The sequence below is a fragment of the Harmonia axyridis genome, chromosome X, assembly GCF_914767665.1.
Source record: "Harmonia axyridis chromosome X, icHarAxyr1.1, whole genome shotgun sequence".
Lineage (NCBI taxonomy): Eukaryota > Metazoa > Arthropoda > Insecta > Coleoptera > Coccinellidae > Harmonia > Harmonia axyridis.
In genome coordinates, this window is record NC_059508.1 from 6,458,050 (window position 1) to 6,484,206 (window position 26,157).

General features: G+C 33.4%; 1 protein-coding gene and 1 long non-coding RNA gene across 5 annotated transcripts; one reads left to right on the forward strand and one right to left on the reverse strand.

The window, feature by feature from the left end:
• Window positions 1-1,305: 1,305 nt before the first annotated feature.
• On the reverse strand, window positions 1,306-24,932 carry LOC123685700 (kinesin-like protein KIF13A). 4 transcript variants are annotated; one of them, XM_045625516.1, is made up of 24 exons: window positions 24,668-24,932; window positions 24,225-24,312; window positions 23,944-24,110; window positions 15,376-15,644; window positions 14,461-14,708; window positions 14,014-14,344; window positions 13,690-13,947; window positions 13,377-13,629; window positions 12,873-13,016; window positions 12,475-12,809; window positions 12,276-12,419; window positions 12,051-12,215; window positions 11,641-11,986; window positions 11,099-11,583; window positions 10,795-10,984; window positions 10,540-10,731; window positions 10,048-10,481; window positions 9,799-9,819; window positions 9,352-9,505; window positions 7,086-7,160; window positions 6,605-6,762; window positions 6,035-6,545; window positions 4,972-5,292; window positions 1,306-4,558 (listed from the first exon to the last, which is right to left on the reverse strand). In XM_045625516.1, exons 1-24 carry the CDS (start codon window positions 24,720-24,722, stop codon window positions 4,479-4,481), a joined length of 5,424 nt encoding a protein of 1,807 aa, XP_045481472.1. In that variant the 5' UTR covers window positions 24,723-24,932; the 3' UTR covers window positions 1,306-4,478. The 4 variants fall into 4 exon arrangements, with proteins under 4 accessions (XP_045481472.1, XP_045481473.1, XP_045481474.1 ...); XM_045625517.1 differs by lacking the exon at window positions 9,799-9,819; XM_045625518.1 differs by lacking the exon at window positions 7,086-7,160.
• LOC123685701 lies at window positions 21,874-23,203 on the forward strand. Its single transcript, XR_006748347.1, has 2 exons — window positions 21,874-22,384; window positions 22,951-23,203. It is a non-coding gene; the product is annotated as an uncharacterized LOC123685701 (long non-coding RNA).
• Window positions 24,933-26,157: the final 1,225 nt, after the last annotated feature.

Below are 26,157 nucleotides of genomic sequence, written 5' to 3' on the forward strand. Positions count from 1 at the left end.
AACGATAACACTAATAACAGCCTTCATTTAGCTGGCAATTGGTCATCAACATCAGTCTTTCAGCCTGTAAATGAATTATTCACATGGAGGACACTTATGGAGATCATATTTCTTTTTTAGAATATGAATTACTGTGGACCTGGTACTTAGATGTTTGGGAACTCGTACTAATTTGTCACCCTGAATGAATAGGTATAATTATATACTTGAAATTGAGTACATATTTATTCTGTAGAAAGTGTTTATAGCAAAAAAAATATTTGGTTTGAAATTTTGTAAGCAGGAGCATTTGACAACGCAGACTACGAATCTGCAATCAGTTTCCTTCTAAATCTAAAAGGTCTTGATTTCGAAAAATTTTGAGATGTGTGAGGGGAATTTGCTTTACCCTCTGGAGACCAAAATCTGAGGCTTGTAAAATGGGTATGCATGCCTCAAAACTGAAACATTTCAGTTCTATGTAAACTGTGCTTTCGAAGAGCAGAAAAAATTTTCTGGTAAGAATCGATGCTGAATTCGAAATCTACTTCCTGGAAACCCTCTAAAACTTTCATGAAATTATTGGGTGTTCATAGTGCTGTATTTGTCGGCTAAAATACCAAATATTTGAAAGAGTGAGTGCGGTTGTTTCAAATTTAATATCGTGGTGAAATCTCATAGGCGTATCAAATAATAATTTATACCAATAATAAGTCTATGTGAAATCTCCATGCCGAAAACAAATCTGCAGTCAGATTGATTCTAAAAGATCTCAAAAATCAAATTTGAATCAGTAGGGAATTTGTCTACAAGCCATCTATACGCATTTCACTGAACTAATTATTCTCGCGGCCAAATGTGTTTATCCTCATCAAAACCGGGTTCAAGCTACTCCTCCTAGATAGCGCTATTGTATGCAATCCTAGATAAAATTTTATGCCCTAAATAAAATCAGACAGAAATCAGTTTTCTCCTTAGAAAAGATGATACAAGAACGTAAAAATTTTGCCGCAATATTTATCCAAGGGTCGTGGTTTTTTCCTAAAAATCGATCGTACACGAATTCAAGGATATATTCATGTAATTGCCTTGGCTTTTCTTGCAACTTAAAACATGCAGAATATATCGTAATTTTAGGCTAAATCCACGTGAATTCAAAATTTTCTTATGATATAGGATGAAGAAGCATATTAAAAATACTGTGCATTTTTTAAATATTATTAAGCTTTCCTACTGAATAAAAACCTATCACACTAGAGATCATCCTCACTTAGCAATTATTGAAGAAAATACAAGTTTATCTGGGGTGTAGATTAATAAGCTAGGTCAAAATTATGTTTTATTGAAATTGCCTCTGGTAGTTCAACTACAATTGGTTATCTATTACAAAAAATAGAGAAAATGAATAACAAAATTTACAATATGTATAATATATTAAATACTCAGTAAATCTCATATTAATCATAAATAGCTGCTTAAACAATTCAACAACCCAGAGTTATTGAATAAAATAATGAAATAAGCAATCTATGACAACAGCTACTTTAATATTTACATTGCAAAATGTACAAGTGGCAAAGACATAAGCAGTCACGATAATGTGTCAAGTGATTTATAGCGAAAAGCAAGTAATTATTTCTAGTGTACTGTCAACAAATCGTTCAATAAGAAAGCAACTTTTTTGGTACAGCCAGTAATACATAATAGCCTTGAAATTAACAGAAAATCTAGAAGCAAAGAATCCAAACATTTAATGGATTCAGACTAAATAAAATATCATGTATTTAATTTACAACTAAAACATAAAAAAGCTATATATATATACTTTAGCCAAGATATGTCCTCAAGGAACTTTATCCACAATAGGGATATGATTACTCATCAACTCAGATCAAGATGATGAACATGTTTCTCCATCGATAAAATGTTTGATTTGATGTCAATTTCAAGGCATTTCAGTGTTATTTTCCGTATCATATGTGTTGAGTTTAATTAATTTTGGTGAGACACTGCAATGAAAAAAGTAGGCAAGAGCAAGCAGATATTACGATTTTCTTTCTTTTGTGGCTATTTCCACACTGGACAGCGTTTCACAAACATTTGGATAGGTTTAGCCTTTATTTTATCCGACATTCCGGACTTGGACAACCAAACCTATCACCACATGTGATCAATAATTTCATCATTGAGCAACCAATTCTAATAACTTAATGATATTGCATACTCATTTGAGCGGACTGCTCGTGAATTTTCATTTTCGTAATATAAGGACAGACAAAGAATTTATTATCAACTATAAATTAAATACAATGGAATATGGTAGTGAAAGAAGAAATGAAACCAATTTTGTAAAAAAAGAACAAGTTCAATAGAACAACTTGAAAGAATGTTTATATATAATAATGAAAAAGGAATCATAATGAAATTTGAACTTTATTAAATGAATCAATTTTTGTCTTTAATTGAAAACAATTTTCAACTTGCTTACTCCTTCACTTTCCCCACAGTAAAATTTGTCAATAATATAGAAGAATATGAATGTATTTTTCTTTGTACATCCTTATATTATGGCAATTTTGAAATCAAATACAGAAAAATCTATATCTACAATAGCTTATTACTAAAGACACAAATTTAGCGAATACTTTCGACATCATCTAGATACTCTAAAAGCATGTTACTTAATAATTCCAGATGTTTTAAACAGTTTGAAGAATAATACATGAAAGTATGTCAAAAAATATCACAGAACTGATAATTTCTTTCAAAAATCAATCTATAAAATGCTTTTGGAATAATTACGATTGATAAACTTATAACTTCAATGGTTCTTTTCTAGTGAAATCAAAGTAGAAACAACAATCAGATACACTCTGCTTCAAACAAACTGTTAAAAGGACTTAAATAAAAATAAAAATATGTTCAACACATAAAAATTCTCTTCGAACTTCAATATAAGTACCTTCTTCAATTCAAAATTCAACAAACTAGTATTACTTGGTATCAAGGAAAAATTTTCAATACAAGAACAAAATAATTTGTTATATTTGTAAATAGTTTTTCCCTTATATTTTGATCATTAAAATACATTTCTATTTGATTGAAATTGTTAATTTTCAATATGAACAATAAAAAACATGAAGATTAAAATACTGATGATTTTTCAAATATACAATTAGACACCTTATTGTTTCCTCTTTAAAATTCACATATTTTCACATTCAATTGTAACCTAACTTCAAAAATTTAACTGGCATTACGAGGAGTAGATAATTTCAAATTAATGGCAAGTATAATTTAATATTATTTCTTTCTAGAGTTAATGAAATCGTTTTATGTAAATATATATGTATATATATATATTGCACAATGTTTTAAAATTTGAATAATTTCTTAAGATTAGATTAAAATTCTGATAACAAGAATTTATCGTTTTCTATAAATTCATATCGTAATTGATATCTTGAAAATCTTGGAGGATTTTTTTGAAGGGTAATAGGTTTTTAGTATATGTTTATAGTATTCCAATCTGAATATAGAATAAAAATTACAATTGTTTATGATTGTAGAAGTCATTGTAGTAAAAATACAAAATTCTTTCAAATTTGCAGAATGAGTAATTAAGCACAGATAATTCGACAGTAATTAATTAAAATTAAGATTGTTGCTCACACCAAAAATTCTTTACACAGGTAATCTGTTTGAATATAGATGCTTCACATTTTTGATTCAAAAAACCTTATTGGAATACAATAAACTTTTTACGTCAATGAGAATTTGATTAAATGAAAGAAATCCGTGTAAATCAATAATCAAAACATCTGTAAATGTTAAAAATTTCTCCTGTATACATTTTAGAAATATCCTCTGACGAGATTTGAAACTATGTGCATATTACCAAGGAAATTACTTTAGCACCATTTAGAAAAAATTTCACCATTTTACCCCTTCATTCAGTATATGTACCCTGATCATTCATTGTCTGAAAACAAACACTAAAAAAAGAGAAAAGGGGGATCAATAACTGATATCGATAACATAAATATTGGAAAATGAGGGGTAATATTTAGGAATTATCAAAGAACACGTTCCTTGGTAATAAAATCCTATTATTTGGAAATAATTTTTACATCCCCGTGGTTCTTTACAATAAAAAATAATCATGTAGAATATTATTGAAGAATCAATCTCACTCTGATACAATTAACGATGAGTTTAAAAAATTATGTGTGTATTAGCGTTATATTTTATATTATTATTCTCAACGTCAAATCAAATATTCAGAAACCCTAATAATTGGCGTTTCTTTTCTCCAAACAAAAATGAATGAACCAATCGAATTTGGAAGTTCAGTTCTGATAAATTCTTTATAATATAACTTCTTCTGCTTATACAAAATTTGCATAAATGGAATATAAGAAATATAACATGCCAATTAAGACGGACGGCATATCTATCAACTACACATATGGATTGGTTGGACTATTTTAACAGAGTGATTACTTAGCTTTTGAACTTGATCTAGTACCAATATGATTCAAACCATCGCTTCGTGATTGGGGCCTGATAAGATTGTCACCTACAAAATTAAATATTTTGTTACTTCCGTAAAAAGAAATTGCAGAACCAGAAAGAAAAAAAATAGTCGATATCTATTTTCTTCTAAGACTATTGGAAAATGTTCTATGAAAAACCTCATCTTGGCGATCATCTATTTCTACCAAAAAAAAAAAAAAAAGAAATGGATCCGAAAAGAATAATGAAAATCATAAAATCTTTGAAACGATTCAAAAGCATTGCTTTTGCTATAAGTAATTGTACTAAAAAATTCTAGTCTAGATGGTTAGCTAGAATTGATGCTTTCAAAACTGTAAACAGTTCGATGTTAGTTCTAAAAAAAAAATTATAACCTATAAATGCAAAAATGTTTGTATACAAATACATATAAAAACAAAATTAACTTAGATAAGTTTCGAAGGCCGATCTACTCACTCTTAGAAGGGCATTTATTCTTGTGGGATTCGGTTTTGTACAACCTCATAGCACGACCTCTTCTGTCTAAAATGAGCTTATCAGCTCTAACGAACATGCCATGCTTCGGCTTGCAAGAGAAGTACTTTACTCCTTGCACAGAACCGTCGTTTTTCCCTTTTGGTGCATCAAGTTCGACGCCTATCCAGGTACCTCCAGAGAATTCTGTTCCTCCTATGTATGCTATTACACCGGAAGAATTGTAGGGTCTGATGAGTACGCTTTCACCAATGGTTATCCAATCTGGCAAATCTGCTTTCAGCTCATAATGATCTGCATCATCTGATTACGAAATTTATAATTACATAATACTGCCTCACTCTAACCATATGTTATATTTTCATAGACTTATTTCATATTGAAATGTAATTAATTGCAAACTATGCTTAACTGTCCTTGCACATACATATATCAGGTCACATACCTATATTAGAGATAAGGGGTATAGTCCGTATATTACCTGGGTTACTATGATTAGTAAGTTGGTGGTATGTATATGTCAAATTCCTCAAAAACCTGTGACTATTTCCTCAAACTTCGGCGAGTTATCTGTCACCAGAGCAACCGTACTTTTATTCTGGTTAGGTTCGGTAACCACGCCCACTCCGGTTGGGAGTTGACATTTCAATTTTCAGATTATCGTTTATGAATATTTTCCATGACATCTAACACTCAAAAAATTTATAATTTTAATTATGAAACAAATACCCTTCAGAGCCATTAATAACTATTTATTATTTACAAATTAAAAGAGATCAACCATTTATAACCTCCAAAATTCTGTCAATGAAAAATTTAATTGACCATTGACAAGTAATTACGACGCAGGTTACCTGAAACATTGAAAACCACTAATAACCGATATACGGACCATACAAGATAGCCCCTCATCTCGTTGAACTAACGAACATTAATGACATAATAATACATCACATATAGAGAAGTAATGAGATCAAGAAGCTCCCGACACAGTCAGTGCTTTTTGAATTTTTCCATAGAGTTTAGAAGAATTATGATAGTTTACCTTCAGACTTTTCGGTTGTATTGATTCTGTCATCTTCCATAAATGTACTAACAGGGTTAGAAGTCACTTGTGGAAATGAAGCTCGATCTGGATTTAACGTAGCAGATTTTTTTCTCCTAACCACCTTGTTCTCTAAAAGAGTTATATCTTTGCACAATTCATTATCATGACTAGATTCGGGAATGAACTGTTTTGGTTCTTCTTTATTTGTATCATTAATATCTGAAAAATCTCCCTGTGGAAATGTTTCAGTTTGTACCTTCTCGACTGGCTTTAATTCGTTTAAGCTACACTGCTTAGTATCATTTTCTGGCGTTCCATCAATACTTATACTTTTAACGGATACAGAATCCTCACTAGATAAGTTACTTGAAGAAACTGCTTGAGACCCATAACCGCTTGAACTAGTAGACGGTGTGTTACTGATTGGTGGATCTGTAAGTAGCGATTCCAAGGTTCTGGAAGTTGGTATTCTCCGACGCAATGTATGATTACCCGATTTATTTCCAACCTAGAATCATAAACAGACAATAGAAACTTTTTATTATAACTTTGAATGCCTTTACATACCATTTGGTTTGCTTTTTCATAATGGTTATCATCTTCATCCTCATCTTCTAAATTTTCATCTGCAATGAAGTCGAGAGAATGTTTACGAGTAGAGGAATGCTGTTCCTCATGGAGAGTTGTCATTCTTGAAATTTTCACATTAGCTGGTGATGTTAGGCCTGAAAGGATTATTCCAATTAACATTACCAGAGGGTTTCAATCTTCAGAAAAACGACGAAGCATTCACTAATATAAGAAGCTTTACAACCTGAACTGAAGAATCAGCATTACGATAATTTATAGTCTTACGGTCTAATAAATATATGAAGATGCAGCCATTTCTATAGAATAAATTGAAATAAAAAGAAAAGTTAAACAACCAAAATCTCTGCAAATAATGAGAATTACCACAAATGACAACGACAAAACAAAGGTAAAACTCTCGAGATACAGAAATAAAAATAAAACATTCCAGCTATGTTTTGTTTTGACAAAAACATACGTTTCGACGTTCCAGTAGGTTGCTGAAGTCTTAATGAATTCAAGTTGATGTTCAAATTCAGGAATGTTGGACGAGCTGTAATAGTAAATTAGGTTAACTAAAGAAGAAAAAAACATGTACAGAACAATTGTTATTTTGTTTATGTACAATAAGTGTCATACTGGAAAAGTGTGTAGCAGTTAAAAAATAATGGTTTTTATATCTCCTTCGTATAATTGATATCTTAAATAACAGAATAGACTAAAAAAAAAGAGTGATATTGTCTTGAAGATTCCGGATCTTAACTATGAGTAATAAAAATATAAATTGATGTCTTGAGGATTGATATTTCGTACTAAATATTCCACACTGTGCACAATGCCCTTATTGGTGTAATCAATCAAAGAACCAATACGCAACTGAAAAATATTGCCCAGAATTTTCTTGAAACACATACACAATTAACCACAAGAACAGGATAATCACTTGCGATGACATACAAAGATTCAAACAGCACAATTTTCATGGAAGAATAACTGTATCTACAATGTCCAGTACTTTGACTTTTCTTGTATCTACATATGTTATATATTAAATAATTACCTACCCCTTAAAGTCAAAGAGACAACTTCCAAGCTAACATACAACAGAACATGCAGGTATCTGTTTGCCAATTGTTTCAATTTCAGTACCAATTCAATTACGGATCAAACTCTAATTTCATATGCTACGCATGCTCACGATGCTCTTTAGGCACAATTATAACCAGAAGAGAACTACGCTCTTCTTTGCACATTTAGGATTTCCAGTCTCTGTGACTTCATTACAATGTATGTATCAGTATTTCAGAGTAGGAAGGATAAGTGTTGGTCAAGAAGACTTTTATTTACATATAACTTCAGAAATACACTAATTCAATGAAAAACCAAAGAACTGTTTCCATTTTCGCATAACATTTTAGGTTTTGGGTGGCTATATAGGAAAAAATAATACCGCATAAAGACTGCAACATGGTGCAGTCATCAAGAAATAATATACAAGTGTATGATTGAAAACTGAAATAAAAAAACTAAAGAACTTACAATATACATGGGAATACCAAAAACATTATGCGGAAATTCGAATAGTTGCTTAATTTTATACGATGTATAATGTATGTAATGTTTCTAAAATTTGGAAAAAATTCTAACCCAAGCTTATGTAGCACTAACTACCTGATAATGCAATTTATATTGCTAAGTTGAATAAAGTGTAATAAATTGTAGAAATCTAACTATACAGGGTAATTCACCGGGATGGCCTATTAGATGTCCAGAATCGAAAAAGAAAAAAATTTTTTCGAAAAAAGCTTTTTCTGCCGAAAAATTCAAAAAATTTTAGTCCTCATCCCCACCATTTTTGTCATAAGAATCCTATTAACTCATGAACCGTTGAGTTTTTACCCAAGGTATGGCATATTGCCGAAATTGTCGTCAAAAAAGCTATCTGATGATGCAATAATATGCTGGGTGTGCTATTAGAAATAAGGAAGTAGAAGCCTGTTTCCGGCATAACCGGAAGTTGTAGAGATCTGAAAATATTTGAGGAAGAAGGATCATTGTCTCAAACTTTAATATGCAAATTTTCAACTCAAAATTATGATTAGTTTTCCATAAACGTCTAATTGGCCATCCCGGTGAATCACCCTGTATATTTACTGTAAATTGATGCTAGTCATTTGATTAAATGAATTAAAGAAAAATTAATTTAAAAAAAGAAGGATATTTATATTCGGAGTTTAACTCTGTAAAATTTGGAAGAAATTAATTTTTCAATCGATAAATAAGACTTGGATCTTATGTCTTCTGATCATGCTAATCTTTCTACTTCTTATATCAATTATATATGTTTATATACTATCTCTACAAGGACTTCACTTTGAGATAAAGCACAAAAGCAATTTAAAGCCAAATTTTTTCTGATATTGTAGAATGAATTTCGATAATCGAATGTGATTTAAGCTCAAAGCAAACCCTCCTCCAAGCAGACAAGTCCTTTTCCCTTATATTTCACCTATAGCAGACTCAAAATGCAAGCCTCCATTTTACCTGAAAGAATGGAGCCTTGTGGTTGCAGAAAAGAGAAATTTATTAAAAATTAGTTCAATTTCGCTGCTTAATCTATACAATATAATCTTTAGCTTGACATCTATAATATTGACTATATTCTAATTAATGGATTAATTTTATAAACTCAGCTAGTCTATCATCTTGATCGATTTGCTTAGAAAAATAAGAATAGCACTTACCAAGTCCGAAAGGTTTCGAAGGAGAAGACTCTGCTTCTTTACCAAAACTGAGTCGACTTTTGAGAGGCGAGACACCATGTAGGTCGCTGTTCAATTCTGATACACTTTCAGATCTGGACATCTGCAAGGATTCTGTACTCAAGTTCTTCAGGAGCTAAAGAATTAAACACAATAAGTTATTCGTGCAAAACATAAATATTTCAGCTAAACTAAACAATTACTGAACTAACTGGACATTGATATCGACTACTGAACTAAATTGATAATTAAATAATGCATATTTATCTGAATTTCAACATCCTGTGACTCCAATCGATCAAGTTGTTAATAATGATTAAAAAATATTCATAAACTACAATAAATAAACCAAAAAAAAATAATTTCAAATTTTCCCATAAAATATATATATATATATATAAATATTTCATTCGACGTAAGTAAACCTACCCCATTCTTTGGATTCAGTTCCTGATAATGCGTTGAAAAATAACAAGGATTCAATTATTCTAATCCATTAAAAATATAGAGATTATAAACTACTCATAAATTGTTAGAAGTACTTTAGTCTAAGTAATCATTAACTGATACCTTTTACGGCTTTTGGACTACAAGAAAATTTTATGTTTTATCTACCTTTATGAGTGGTTTCGATCTCTCATAAATTGGAGAGACATAATATGAAAATGTACTGAGTACCTGGAAATTTGGTACACTAGCTGTCTTTCGCATAAGTGGCTGCCCTTTAGCCTGCAAAAGTTCTTTGACAGCTACATTTTGCCGAAGACGGTCTAACATAAGTATACTCTCAACGGCACTAACACCTTTTGTATATTTTTCAATATAGCTCTCTCCATCGCCCCATGAAGATTCCTCTCCAGAAGCAGCGATTTGAGCCAAAGACTCGCGATCTTCTAATTCTTCACTGGCCTTAGGAACATTCGATACCACTTCGTATGTAACACCTGTGTGAGAAATAGGATCTAATCTTTCTATTCTCCTTTTGAGCCTGTCTCTGAAACTGTACTGTTTGTAAATGTTCAGAGCCAAACGTTTCCTTAGGACAAGATCCATTGGAGCTGGGTGAGATAGCCTAACTGTAGTTCTCAGGATCATATACACCCTTTCTGTTTCTGGAATTAAAGATTCAATTGAGTGAAGGCTTTTTCAGTTCACATAAAAAGTACTCACTATCGGTGATTTTATTAAGATGTGCACTATCGTGTATCGAAGAATCCCAACTTGCAACAGCACATACATCCTTCTCCAAACTATGCAATATATGGAGACTGTAAAAAGTGCTTCCATGCTCTTTTGGCAAAATTGAGTCTCCCCCAGCAATAGTTAGTTCTTCTCCTGATTGGTGAGTCGACAAATCATCAGCTAAAAAATTAGGATAGTAGCCAATAAAAATCTACTGAATTTTGAATTGATGTTTTTTTTTACCATTAAGGTCTAGAAATAGGACAGGTACGTAAGGTTCCATGCCTGGTGGCGGCGTCCAAACAGCTGGTGCGCCTGGAATGCCAGTTCCAGGATCAGGTAATAAAACGGCATTACGTTCTTCTGTTAAATTAACCCACTGATCCATTAAACTTTGCTCACGCTCCAAGTCCTGTTCTGATTTGTCAGGTTTCTGAAAATTCAAGGAGAAACATGAAATCAGCCTGCATAAGTGAGGAGCAAAATGGGCAAATTAGTAAAACAAAAAAATCATTAGTGTCATTGGTGGAAATGTCAATAATCTCACCTCAAGAAGTCTGTTTATCTGTTGATTCAGGTACTCTTTTCTTCTTAGCAGAGCCTCACTCCATTTCTCCCTTAGAATGGTGAGGTCTTCTTCTTGATATGAGTCCAGCTGTTTCTGAAGTCGGCTCCTAACAATGACACTGCCTACTTCAATAGACATTATCTGCTGAACGATTATCGGTAAGGTGCCCGAATTTTGTACAGGCTTAACCCTAACCACTATCCTCCTTTGTTGACCTTGACGAAGTTGGTAGCAACCACCAGTGAGAAGTTCAGTTCTGTTTATAACTTCAACAGGAACATACTCTCCCTGTTCATTGAGTTCTTGGATTTCAACCCAAACTTCGATTTTTCGGGTAAGTTCAGACCATCTGTCCACCAATGATCTAGCTTTGGCTGCTAATTGTTGTTCAACTTCCCAGCCGGGTTTGTGTTTGGAAAAACCTGCACTGCGGTTACCCCATACTTCTATCGATAGAGCGCCTTCTACAAAACATAAAACCATGAATATCTGTTCACCTTTAACTCAAGACAAACTCTCACCAGTACAATGTTCTAGAAATTCTTCAGTTACATTAATAGTGAAATCTCTGCAGTCGTCAAACTTAAATCTATCTTTTTGTGAAACCAGTCCATTACCAGCTTGTACATTTTCAGGATTAGTTGGTACAACTATAGGCTCTGGATGATTCCAGAAGGTATACTGACAGAACACATAGTGAGATAAAGACAAAGGTAAACCGGAGGCTTGCTTGATGTGTACACGACAGGTAACTGTTGAGGTAGTTGATGAATCATCTTCGTCGTTACTACTATCTGAAGATATGTCTGAAGCTGCTTCGCTTATCCTGTCTTGAGGAAGAGTGCCCTGCACTCTACTCAATTCCACCTGGAAGAGTTTCATTTTTAAAACAGTTCTGTTTTTTCGAAGATATCCAATCAAAAATCATTACCTGTAATCGTCCTGCGACCTCTCCTTGTTGACTTATTATAGGGGTGTGATAATCAAGCTTGACATCATGAAATAGAGCTTCTAAAAATATATTTGCTACACCTATCAAATTGTGGTTCTCTTGGGACTCGAAGAAAGGATCACACGATGGAGATACTGGTTCCTCCTAAAAATAAAGTCGAATATTTTAAATATGAAACAAGGAAGTTATAAGTTGAATTATCACCATTGTTGCACCATTGCTTTCCATCTGATCATCATAAATTTCTCTCATATCGACTATTTTATTTTCTAATTTCTCCATGGACCATACTTGACTAGAATTTCCACGTTTAACCAATATAGCAGGTTCACTCACAAACGCACCTTTCTGTAAGATCGTAATCATTAAATATTATCGAAACTCAACTTCTGTGGATACATACCCTCCTATTGGGACTTAGATTAGCTGGGGGTATTTGTAAGGTAACACTGTACTTTGTTTGCCTGCCAGTCTCTTCAGCTAGTACATTAGCTTCTTGCACTAAAGCATTAGCGCGTAATATGTCAGTTTTCAATTGACCTATACTTCGTTTGAACATTTCATCCCTTTCTTGTGCCCATTTCTCTACTCGCATTTGTGTAGTAGGGGTACAAGGTATAGTTTTTCCAAACCTCAAAGGATCGTCTGAATAGGGGGGATATGGTGTAGAGGGGGACATTGTGCTTCGAAGTTTCTGGAATTGCCTTTCGAATTCCAACCTTTGCTTTTCAAGGGCAACTGAAAATTATCGTTTATTTCATTAATGAACTTGATAAAACCACCACTTCGTTTCAAACCTACCTTGTTTGTCCTCTTCGTGCTGCTTCTCTAGGCGAGCAATTGCAGCTTGAATGGGGGCGTTTCCCATTTCGTTCAACATCAATTCATCACGAGCAAAATTGTAATCAATATATTGTGCAGGAGTTTGGGGCTCAGAAGTAGCAGCTGCGGGTAATAATCATAATAATTTAGCTTTTTAAAAAACTGCTAAAATGGTGGTGGAGTAAATTATTTTCTAAAAATACACTACGAGACCTGTTTGTGTCAACTGGACACTAACAAGCTAAAAGATCGGAAAACAAGAAGGAATCTTATAGAAACCTTTAAAAAACTAAATGGTTATGATTGCAATGTAAACATTTACCATTTCACTAGCACTGCCATGACGGAAAACTTAGCAAAGAAAAATACTGGAGTGATTGTGCACTACACATAACCTAACCTCAGGTATAGTTGTAACAGATCACAGTTTCATAGGATTTATTTTGGTTATGTTTTAATTGAATAAATAATTACAATACTTACACACTGATCGGGGACAATTAACCCTGAAAAAGTGGTGGTTACCCCACACGATTCTGTCACCATGTCTGAGTTGTGTTCTTTGTGTCACCTGAGAACCGTTGATAAAAGATCGTGCGTTGGTTAGTGGCTCAAGAAACAGTTCACCTTCTTCTATAGTGATTATACAATGTTCTGGCTGTATACCCAAACCAGAAAGTTGAATATCTGGTTCAGGACCTACTCCATCAACTTTAGCGCCAACAACAGTTTTATCCTAATGAAAGCAGTGAAATTAATTTTTTGTACAGGTTTTAAATGCAACTTCAAATGTTACCTTCAAATAATACACTAATAATTCGTTCAGAGAAGGATCAGCGTTCAAGTTAACCAAGTAATATTTATTCTTCTCAACTTTGATTCCAGACGCTTGAACGCTTATACCCATTTTTTCCAAAGCTTGCTGTCTCTCGTTTTGAATTCTTTCGGTCTTCATCAATTTTTCTTCCCATGTCTGAGAAACTTCTTTGTACAATTTTTCGCTTTCGCTGAGTTTCTGGTGGATGACGCTTTGCGGATCATCCACAGGAGAACCCTTAAAGAGAATCGTGTCATCTTCATCCGCACTCACTCTTGTTTTGAATGAGAACCCGTTACTTACAGTGGCGTGCTTCAACATCTCTTTCAATGCCTCGACTTCTTGTCTCAACTCCCTGATTATCCTAGCATTAGGATCCTCGTTGACAACGGCATGATTGACTATTCTCTTTGCCCTGTCTGCATAACGTAGCGTGGACAAGGTTTCCTCAAAATTGTCGGCTGCTGGAGAAATCGTAGCTACCATTACGGTTTTACTGTTACCACCTAAGTTGTCTTTTAACAGCCACGTTAAAACTGAATCTCGATATGGTACGAATTTGTCTTTATTCTTTGTATTACCAGATGATTGATCGGCTAACTTAGAGATGACTAAGCCTAATGTTGTCAAAGATCTGAAAATAAGGCACAAATATGAAATCATCTGATTATACTAACAAGCTGGTTAAGTGTTGAAAAAAATAATTGAAGTTCACAAAAATATTTCCACATATACACAAAAGGAACCTACTTATTAATGTTGGAACCCTCTTTTAGTCGCTCTCCAACAGCACCAGTTTTGACTGCTCTTTCTGAGCCAGCCAAATCTACCAAGGACATTCTACTGACTTTTTCCCCTGAAACACCAGTCTTCTCATCTGTCAAAGTCTGTGTGAGTATCACTGTGAAAACAGCATGGGATCTTGACGATTCACTGTTCATATTTGTTGCAGCCACTGTACGGGATTTGTTACCTTCAGCCATCAAATTATCTATGTCCTAAAAGGTTTACATGATACAAAACTGATAACATACTTCTAACATTTATTGGGGAGGGCAATATTTTATTTGTGTAATTTTATTTTTGTAAAGAACAACTTAGTTTTTCAACTATATATGAAACGATTATTTCGTTATAATACTAGTGCTATTATTGCTTTTGTTTTGAATGAACTAAAGTGACTAAAAATAAAATAACAGAAATGAAAAATAAAGTTGGTATATATTTTTTAAACGATGGAGAACCTACATCAGCATCTACACCAGAATATTTGTAAAGGATACACATGACTAGTATGTTCTAATCAATTTTATCCAGAAAAATTCACAAGGTTTGACAACATAAAACAATTTTCCAAATGTACACAAAACTAGAAGAAATATAACAACATAAGGTAACTAAAGTTAATGTGTTAATCTTCATTTACATTTGGCAAAGTAACTACTTGAGAGCACCAAACTTGTCATGTGTACACTTAAAGAAAATGCAGTTGCTACATTCATCCAGTAAACTTGCCTAAAGAAAACAAAGCTAACTTTGAGAAAGCTCTTGCAGACAAGTTCAGTGGTACTATTTCTCGCCAATAATCCTGCCAAATGTAAAAGAGTAATTTGTATGTCCTGTAGCTGTGAGTTAAACAAGATGCTATTTTCACTAAGTCCTCACCTGGAATGATGTCACAGCAAGCTGAGATAATCCGTCAACATAAGGTCCCAATACATTGTGTTCTCGTACTTTTAACGATTGCTTATTAGTCTTGGGATCCAGTAAATCATGTACCTTCTCATTATATATTTCCATATAACTAACTTCTACCTTGTACGACAATTCAGAACTTTGCAGGTTGTTTATTTTTCCGAAAAGTGAATCGCACAGACGTGGGATTATACCTTTGTTGTCTTGAGATCCCATCATCGTATAGGACTTTCCTGATCCTGGAAAATAAGAATGTCAATAGAGGATTCATGTTTCGAAATTGAAGAACGTAACATCATCCTTTTTTTTGTTTTGTTTACAATTATGAATACGTTTCAACTTATTCAGAGGTTGAAGTTTCTCTCTATCGTCTCGTCTATGCCCTATCTTGCGTTTTCCATATTTTCTTATTATAAATTTTAGCATAATACAATCCATTTTCCTTGTTTATATTTTTATATTTTAATTTTATCGCTCTCCGACACTAGTAAATACCAAGCGTGGAGACATAATCATAATGAATTTTCGGAATAGAGGGAAATGCAGGACCTTATACAAACATTTTCAACGCTGGCAGTCATCCAGAACGTTTAATGGTATGAAGCATAGTTGTAAAATTGAAAGCTAGGTCATTTTAACCACTTTACGTTCCCATTGGAACGATGTAAACGGAAAACAATGCTTTTTTAATTAAAGAAGGGAATAAAGAGTGTTGATCTCAACTACCCCAGTCATAAAATCCACTCTTTATACCAGTAAATGGCTATACCACTGGAATAATTTTGTTTAATCGTTTTCAATATCAACGCTCATGCAAATTTGCAAAAAATGTTTCACGCGAGGGGATATAGGTACTCAAAGTTTCATTATTCTTTTCTTGTTCCATTGACAGTGTTGAATTTCTCAAATGTACCTAATCTCAAAATTTCGCCGATAGTAATTATCAAGATAGAAGGCAATGCAACATAATGACTGAATTTTTCATCAGATTATCTCTACTTGTTTCTGGGAAAAGCTTTTAATCGATCCTTCATCGGCGTTTCAAAATATTATGTTTGTTTCATTCAGTCTAACATAGTTTAATGAAGGTGACCTAATTGTTTTGCGCTCCAACACAGTTCCATACCCTTGTCATTACACCACCTGAAAAGAGGCGAAACTGTGTCAAACATCAAATCGATAACAACGCTAGTCTCTACCGAGAATAATTTTTCACAAAAACTCAAAGGAAGAGAGACTTCTTACGGTCTCAAGTTTTTTTTTGATTGATTTTCTGTTCCCTCGAGAAACTTAGAAGAGAAACACGGGAAATAGTGTTCCTAATCAGGGGCGTATATCATCATTTTTAATTTCATAAATTGTTCAATTCACGATGAAATGGATCGAGATATCGCTCAACGAAAATGGATAAAAATAAGACGAAAAATACCGAGAAATAAACTGGATTTTACGTGGAAATTGATATGGTTCGAGCTTCGACTCCTAATTCGATATATCCAGACAACCTTGATTTACTTGTTATGCAACGCTACTGGAAACTTAGGGGGAAGCACCTATTTTAATTAACAAAAAAGGAAAGTGAACGAGATAAAAGGCTAGGTCACGCTAACTTTCCGATACACGAATTAGAAAACACCCAATAGCTTTTCCAGGAACGATCAACACTAGAGAAATGCTAAAAAAATAAGTTCAGCCTTCATGTAATTCTAAGTTATGGTAATTTCTTTCTCGATTCAAAATAAACATTATTGAAACCATTCTTAGCCGATAGGATTTAGGAATATCCGGCATTGATGCCTCTAGCTGTATAAAAAGGGTATTAAGTTCGATTAAGGTCAAACCATTTGGGGGAAATTGCCTGCACACATGGAGTAACGAGGGCGCAATTGGCGCCCCTTACTTCAGAACCGCCCTCAGTTTTGGTTACATATTCATATTTTTATCGAATAACAGGCCAATTGAAAAGTCCCCGGTCTACCATAGTAAAACACATTTTTTTTGGGCAAAATTCGATGTTATTATTCAACATACTTGCCTTCGAAAGCGATACAACGATTATACCTATCTTCCAACTTTTCGATACCATTTTTGTAGTACGATTTGTCTTTCGCTTCAAAATAGGCCTTAGTTCCGGCGATAACTTCTTCATTGGCGCTAAATTTCTTTTCAGCGGGCATTCTTTTGAGGTCTGAGAACAGGAAAAAATCGCTGGGGGCCAGATCTGGCGAATACGGTGGATGCAGAAGCAATTCGAAGCCCAATTCATGCAATTTTGCCATTGTTTTTTGACACGGCGCATTGTCTTGATGAAACAGCACCTTTTTTTCTTCAAATGGGGTTGTTTTTTAACGATTTCACCCTTCAAACGGTCCAATAACGCTACATAATAATCGATGTTGTTGGTCTGGCCCTTTAGGAGGTAATCAATGAATATTATATCTTGCGCATCCCAGAATACTAATGCAATAACCTTGCCAGCTAACTGTTGTGTTTTTCCTCGCTTTGGATTCATTCAGCTGAATGTCGATTGGACTCCGGAGTGAAATTATGGAGCCATGTTTCATCCATTGTCACATATCGACGCAAAAATTCAGGTTTATTGCACTAAACACCTTCAAACACTGCTCAGAATCATTAACACGTTGTTGCTTTTGATCGATTGTGAGCTCGCGTGGCGCCCATTTTGCACACAGCTTTCTCATGTACAAATATTCGTGAATGATATGATGTACACGTTCAGATGATATCTTCACAATGTCTGCTATCTCGATCAACTTCACTTCACGGTCATTCAAAATTATTTTCTGAACTTTTTTAATTTTTTTGTCGGTGACAGCCTTTTTTGGGCGTCCACTGCGTTCGCCGTCTTCGGTGCTCATTTCACCACGTTTTAACTTAGCATACCAATCGATGATGGTTGGTTTTCCTGGTGTAGACCCCGGAAACTCTCCATCAAACCAAGATTTTGCTTCAACTATATTTTTTCCCTTCAAAAAGCAATATTTTATCAGCACACGAAATTATTTTTTCCATCTTTTTCAAATAACAAAAGTAGCTACACTAACAACGCAATATCTCACAAACTAATGGTCGGACTGCTGTCAAACTTTGACACGTATCATTTGAAGGTTGGTACTAATTAAAAATAGTATAGATTTAATACTAGTAGCAGCGGCAATCTGGACATCAGACCGGGGACTTTTCAATTGGCCCAGTAAATGTATAGAACGCTTCCACGAGTTCGGAATTCCAATTTTGGAGCACCTTGTATGATACTCGTTAAGGAGGTACAAAAGAAAATGAAAGATTTCTTTGATGATTTCAATTTTTTTTTTAAATTTAATTTTTGAAAGTCCTTTAAAAATGGGACCGAAAACGCTTTGTTTTCGACATACAGCGTGTTTCTTGTAGTTCTACTTTTTTGTGATTACCATGTCCGTTTACCGAATCTTTATAAATGCTCTCACAAACCAACGAGGCAAATGAGAATATTAGGAGGTGCTATGAGGGAAAGAAATTGAAAAAAAAAACTCAAACTTTAGCACCCTGTATCTTGAAAACAAAGCGTTTGCGGACCATGCTAATGTGACTTCTTCAACTGAAATGAATGATCCTAGGAATCTGTCATTTTCATTTGTATCTTTAATTTAGGACATTATTTTTCTCTAGTTCATTGCAATTATATGGAAATTGATGGAATATTTCCAATAATATTGTTTAGTGATTTTTGCATTGAAAAAATGTTCGTTGGTAGAAATGTTTTCTGTATCACAAATCTGACAGATAAAATAGATACATTCGTGACAGGAATACCCACATAATAACGAAATATAACCATGTATGAAATTGAGATATTCCCGCACGATTTTTTTTTCTACAAGTTATGGCAGAATGAACGGATTTGCTGCAGAATCAAAGAAAAGCTGTTTATTTTACGATTTTCCATAAGATATATTTCCAAAAAAGAAAGTATTCAGGCAAGTTATTCGTAAATGCAATTACCAGGTATAGTGGAGTGCCGCGTATGTTTTGAATTATTGTTTATTTATTCATTTTTCCCCCTTCTGTTCAAAATGAGTAACGCTTGCATGCAAGTCTATTCCTAGTCACGATGACTCACAATCGCCCTATCATTTACCTTGGAAGGAAACAGTTTGGGAAAATAATGTAGCGGTATCGCCATAACTAAGATGGACATGACCAGTTTTTTTCACACAGTAAACGACTGCGGTATGTCGAAATGCATAGCTGCAACAATAAAGGTACCACAACCTAAATTATTGCTTTGTGTGTTCCTTCCTGAATTTCTCTCGGTCTGTAGCAACGGTCATTTGAAAAGTTTTCATTCACGATTCACGTGAGGGCAATTGAATAAATAGGACAAGGAAACGCTTTCTTTTGCAGTCTTTTGAATCTTTGAGAGATCGTCCCCCGAACAGATAGCCTTACGATGTTTGTAATTTTCGAATTTTGAGCCGGGAATGATCTAAGAGGATGACGAACTCGAAGTCACATGTGAGTATGTCCGAATGTAAATAAAATAACTCCCAAACGAAGAGAGCTGAAGTCATGAAATTTTCAGGGTCGATTCGTATCTCGAATGTCGCAGTTGAGTTCACCAATGGGCACAATCCGATTAAGGGTTCCGTAAATATGGCCGTTTGAAATGTTATTTTCCTGTTAACTCCAAAACAACAGATTCGATCGAGATGAAAATTTGCATTTGCATGTAAATTGACAGTTGCAAGCTCCGTGCGAAATGTAATGTTGATCGGATAGCCAGAGAACCATAGAAAATTCAAAAATATAAAAAAAAATACTCGTGAAATTTTTGCCATACTACTTTTTTACCGACAGTATCGAGCTTCAAAAGATGTGTGTCGAAATTTTGAAAGAGAGTTGAGCCTGGTTCGAGATATTGAAGGTTAAATGACGCTACATTGATGGTTGATTGAAAAATGGATAAAAACGAGTTTCTTGTATTGACAATGCTCCTGGTCACAAATCGATGAGAACCATTTCAACTGCCTATTCTCCAGATCCGGTATACTGGCTTCTTGCAGACGTCAAGAGTTGGCAACGATAAATCCTTCCACAAAAAGATATTAAGGGTGACTATGTTGACGAATAAAGTCAAATTTCTAAGAAAAAAAATGTGTTTTTACTGGTTAGGTCCGAGACTTATTTAGTGAAGTGTTGGCACCTTAATTAAAGCACCAAAATCCACAATTCATGTTATTTTCATCACTCGTTAAGCGATCAATTTTTCGAAATTTGTTTTTTCAATCTTTGACCCTGAAAGCTATCATTCAGCTAATGCATTTCCTGGTCATTTTCGAAATTACGGTAAATTCTGATCCCATTTATAATCGCTTAGAGACAGTTATTAGGCAAAATTTCTTCGATATGGTAAACTACGAAAATTGTTGCCTCTTCTGAAATTGAAAATAGTTTTCCTAAAGACGCATTTCCTCCAGACACAAAGGAAATTATTCTGAAAGGGATGCATTCACCTACTATCCTTGTTTACGATCAGCTAACTTTCAACTGTTCTACCTCAAATGCAAGGTTTTAACGGTGCAGCTATTGATTTTCATGGAAAAATACCAAGTAGACATTACCCATCACGATGAAGACATAAATAAATAATACGAATTCGATTGATACAATTACAGATTGAATATTATTCTTATTGATTTGTTCCGGTGCAGTGTTTCTAGTTGAACTTTTCACTAGATATCAATTACTTTCTGTAACGGCCTGTTACGTGATGATTATTAGATAAAATTAACCAGTAAACAGTTCATAACATGTTTGGGATTATGACAATAAGAGGATTACGCCATCAAAACATCTAAGGAATCAATTACGTAAAGCTTATCTAATTTCGATCAACTTCATGCACAGAAATCTCAAATGAAAATTATCAATTTGAATTTATTTTCAATTTCATCCTTCGATAAACTTGAAATACATTCAGGTTTGAGGAGGGGTATCTTCAAATGGCATATGTTGGGCAATCGATGGTCTACCTCTGTTTTTATCAAACTTTATCAAAATAGGACGAATAGCTTCCAAAAAAGTATTTCATTAATTATTACTATCAGATTATGCAGTACACAAAAAAAGTACACAGAAAGGCAAATTACAACGAAATATATTAAAAAAAAAGATTGGTTTTAGACCTTAAAATTGAACAGATAGCTGAAAACTGAAAAAGTAAAAATCGACTAGAAATTGATAGGAACGAATTTTATTGAATTCACAACAAATGGAACAACCGCCAAAAAACTGTTAGAATTGGTATATCGCCTAGGAATTTTGGTACCGCGGAGTCCATTCAAGGTCTTGCAATTCTTTAGTTGTAACACGTTGTGTATTGAACCTCGGTTTAGTAGTGACGTCATGTCTCCTGCAGGCTCTGTCGTCATGAGATTACCATTTTTATCGACCTCTTTCGACACAGAGACCTTAACTGATGACCAATTCGGTTCATAAACTCACTCATTTGATGATTGTACGAAAAATCAATACACCTTACATTTACGTTTTTCTACAGAGTGTTCATAAATATATCTAAAAACCTTCACCTTACATTCCGATAAATTTTACGTTCAAAATTTTACGGAGTTAAAAAATTAGTGATTCATATAGTCAAACAGACGTCAATTATTCGTTTTATTTACTTTTTTAAAACTAATTCTGGTAATTTTTTAAGTCCGTCAACACATTCCGAGTAGAGAAGTCCAATGAAATTTTCACAACTTAGGAGCACGAATTTTGCGAAGAAAAATAAATAAAATATAAACAAATGAAATATCTGGGAAACTTTGATAGATAAGTGAATAAAATTGTTATTATCAGTATATCCTTCTATATTCAGAATTCTCTAATCAAGAAATGAACACATACAAGGAAATTTCTGATTCATTTCAACACACCTATATGGCACCAGCACAATTGAAACTGAGAAAACCATGTGAGTAATGAAAAATCGTAGTGACTGATAAATGTTTAAAGGAACAATATTTTCCGAGAATCTAGCTTTTGTATAGATTACCTTCAAATGCTTAATTATACCCATATAGTTGTTTGTAAACATTACAGTTTTTTGTGCTATTGACCTCCAATAAATGATAATTTAGAAACGATCTATGTTTAATTTTTTTGGGACAAAATAGTTATTATTATTGGACTAAAACGAATGGGCGCAACCTCGTTTTTCAAATAATTAATACGATTTTTACAAAACTGTTCAACAGTAATACAAAATACGATCCATCCAAAAGCATATAAAGAAATAAATATTCGGAAACGTTAGACGTTAAAAAGGAAACGGATCCTTTTGAAAACGTATAACAGGGTTATTTTAATCTTCAGAATGTCAACGGCCTTTGTGGGGAATATATCCAATAATTGACAGCATAGTCTGGACAATATTGTCTAGATCAATAGATTACAGTTGACTCACAAGGTGTTATTTTCTACATCACACCCTAAATGTAAATAACTTTAAAGGAATTAATGCATATGTTACATTTATAGGTCTGTCAATCCCAGCTGTAATTGAGGACCACAATTTCTGATAATGATTCGTTGTTGGGAGACGCAAAAAATCGGTAAAGCAATGAAATATTGGTAGCTGACAGCAGCTCATAAAATTTCCATTAGGTTTTTCACTTTTCAAATGGGTTCAATCATTTTTGATGGATATACACAAATGTTCATTTTCCACCCTAAAGTCCCACTATACAATAACATGTACCTATTGATTCTTGAATAAATAACAAGTACCACACCCTCATGAGCAGTTCAATAAACTCATTTATTTCAACGGAAATATACAATTCGAATAGCATTAATGGTTTTCAAATTTCTTATATTGAAAAAAAAATGGAAAATTGAAATAAGCACCTCTCGACATTGGAAATTTACTGTTTTTTGTGATGAGTTTATTTTTTGATGAATATAACTGAAAAACTTTCTACTTTATTGATCAACACTCCATTTGTAAGTTCCTGTATATTTATATGCGGCAGTGAAAACTTATCTATTATAGCATGAATGTTTTAAATTTTTTTTGCAATAAACATTAACAATTGATGATTGACAGTATAATGGTTTACTCATTCCACGACATCAAATATTAGCTGCATAAAAAAAAGGAAAAACATGACCTGGTGATCCTTGAAATTCATTATTCACAACACTGTTTATCTATAATAGATGAAATTCACTTTTAATTCTATTGTTGGATGAATAAGTTTGATTTTCTCAATATCATCAATTGATTTATTATTCCGTATCTAAATACCACATAATTAATTATAACTGTAAATAAAATGAAAATGGATATATTTTAACAAGACGTATAACAGCAAATGTTACTAAATGATTAATACTTAACTCATCATAAGTGCCAAAAATGAATATACTCAACAATGAATTAATCCTACTTTCTAATGACCGTAAAGCAAATGTAGTGATTTACAAATCATCTGTAAACATTCATTTAGAAGAAGTTTCATTTCAACTCACCAGTTTGGCCATAAGCGAAAATACATGCATTATATCCTTGAAAAGCATTTTCAAGAATATCTCTTCCAAGACTTTCAAAAACAACTTCCTGAGATGCGAAATTTTCCTTCATAGGGTCCACAGAGTTAAAGCAGTGATCAAATGCAAACGTCTTGTTAGCCTGCTTCCTATAAGACAAGACATTAATATTAAATATTTTGAAATCAAATAATTGTGTAAACAACTTATGTTGGCATAGAAGAGACATTATAGGATATAAAAAATGCACAATTAAAATTTACCTTTCTATTTTGTCCATAGTATTTGGTTGTCGAAGGACCGTTTGATCTTTTTCCATTTCCACAACACATAATGTCCCCAGTTCCAATTCTGCAATGAAAACAATGAATTAAAAAAAATACCTCTTCTCTTCCACCTTATAAGTATAAATATTATCTTTTCATACATGCACCTCACGCCATAGTTTACTCATTTTATGGTTATTTAATTATTTTATTTGCCTAGGAGATAATGGTAGAAAGATTGGATCCCTACATAGTGCCTAACATGCTGAGTACCAAGGTTTGAGTGTTTTGACCATTCAATTAGAGAATCTCTTGTTTATGTTTGTGAAAGCAAGTATCAAAAGTGCGAATTGTCAATAAGCCTATTCAAACAGTATTATCAGATGAATGATTCGACTTGATTAATGTGACACATCATATAATTTAAGAAATTTGCTTACCTCTTCGATTGAAGGGACGGACTCTGACTGCCACTTTTATTTTATCTGTAGACATTTTGACTTCTTTTTATTAATTTATTAAAACAAAATATATATTTACACTATTATCACACTTTCTTTGTATAAATGATCACATAACTATCCATTTTCGAACATGGTAAGTTAAAAAATAGCACGTATCACAACAAAACGACTCATAACACACTCTATCTTCGCCATATTCATGTGCACGACGTCAATCTTTTTTGTTCTGTCTGATTATTTGACGTCTGTCCGTAACCTGTATTGAAATATCGGACATTGCGCGTTAAGATTTCAGTATACCGTGACAGTTAATCTCCTAGACTTTTATATCTATGGATTAATGAACTTCTATGATCTAATGAAGCGTTAAGACTATATTACACTCCACAATTCTTATGGAATGCGCGGTAAAAGTAATTCAAATTTCCTATTGATCGTCATTATCGTCGAAATATAAAGTTAAATTATTGAATAAAAATATTTGGATTATTCAAAAATATTAATGTTTTTTCACAATTTGACTCTCAGAAATAAAAATCTTAACAAACTCTTCTTTGATTATTGAAAAAATGTTTTCTTTGGAATTCCTTGAGATCAATCCACATTATGAAAAATGAACCTAGTGCCATCTGGACACGAACTAAGGAACATGGGTACGAATTCTGAATATGTGGTCTATGTCTTCGCGAAAAAATGAATAAGAGATCAAATAATTGCGGCAACCGAAAATTTCGAGTTCCAGTAGATATTTTAGAATAACTCTAAACTGAGAGCTTCTTTGGAATGACTATAAAAATGTTGAGATCACAGCTAGGAGAGCAATGAAATTTTGATGGCGTGTAGAAGTTGAAGTTCATCTGGACTTGGGGATGAAAACCTAAAATAGTACGATGGCTATATGTCATAACTATGAGACCTATGTGCCCTACTAGGGCAGTTGAGATTATCACAAATGTCATACCTCTACATCTAGTGATAGATAGACGAAAAAAATGTCGTCAGGTCGGTATATATAATAATTTTATCAAACTGCAATTGCAGTTTTGAACTTGCGTGACGAGAATAATACAAAAAACCCAAATAATGAAGTAAATGTATACCGATGACGAATGCAAAAATCACAGATGGCAAAACAAGGGGCGACAAAGCGGATAGATAAAGGAAAATAATAAACCTTAGAGGTGAACGAGCTCGTAGTGCAAGAAAAGTAATCGTTTTGAAAGCGATAATGAACTCACAAATCGTGAAAAATGGCAATTTTTCACTGCCATTCTGGTTTTAAAGAAAAGTGAAAAAAAAAGTTTTTTGGTTCATTTTTATGGAGAAATTTTCGTTCTTCTTCTTGAAGATAATTCTGAAATTTGATATTTTGGAAATCTTGTTGTAGTAATTACCCACAGTAACCCCCCATATCTACGCCCTTGGTTAATAGTGGTGGAAAAAGCTAATGGGGGGCACAATAGACC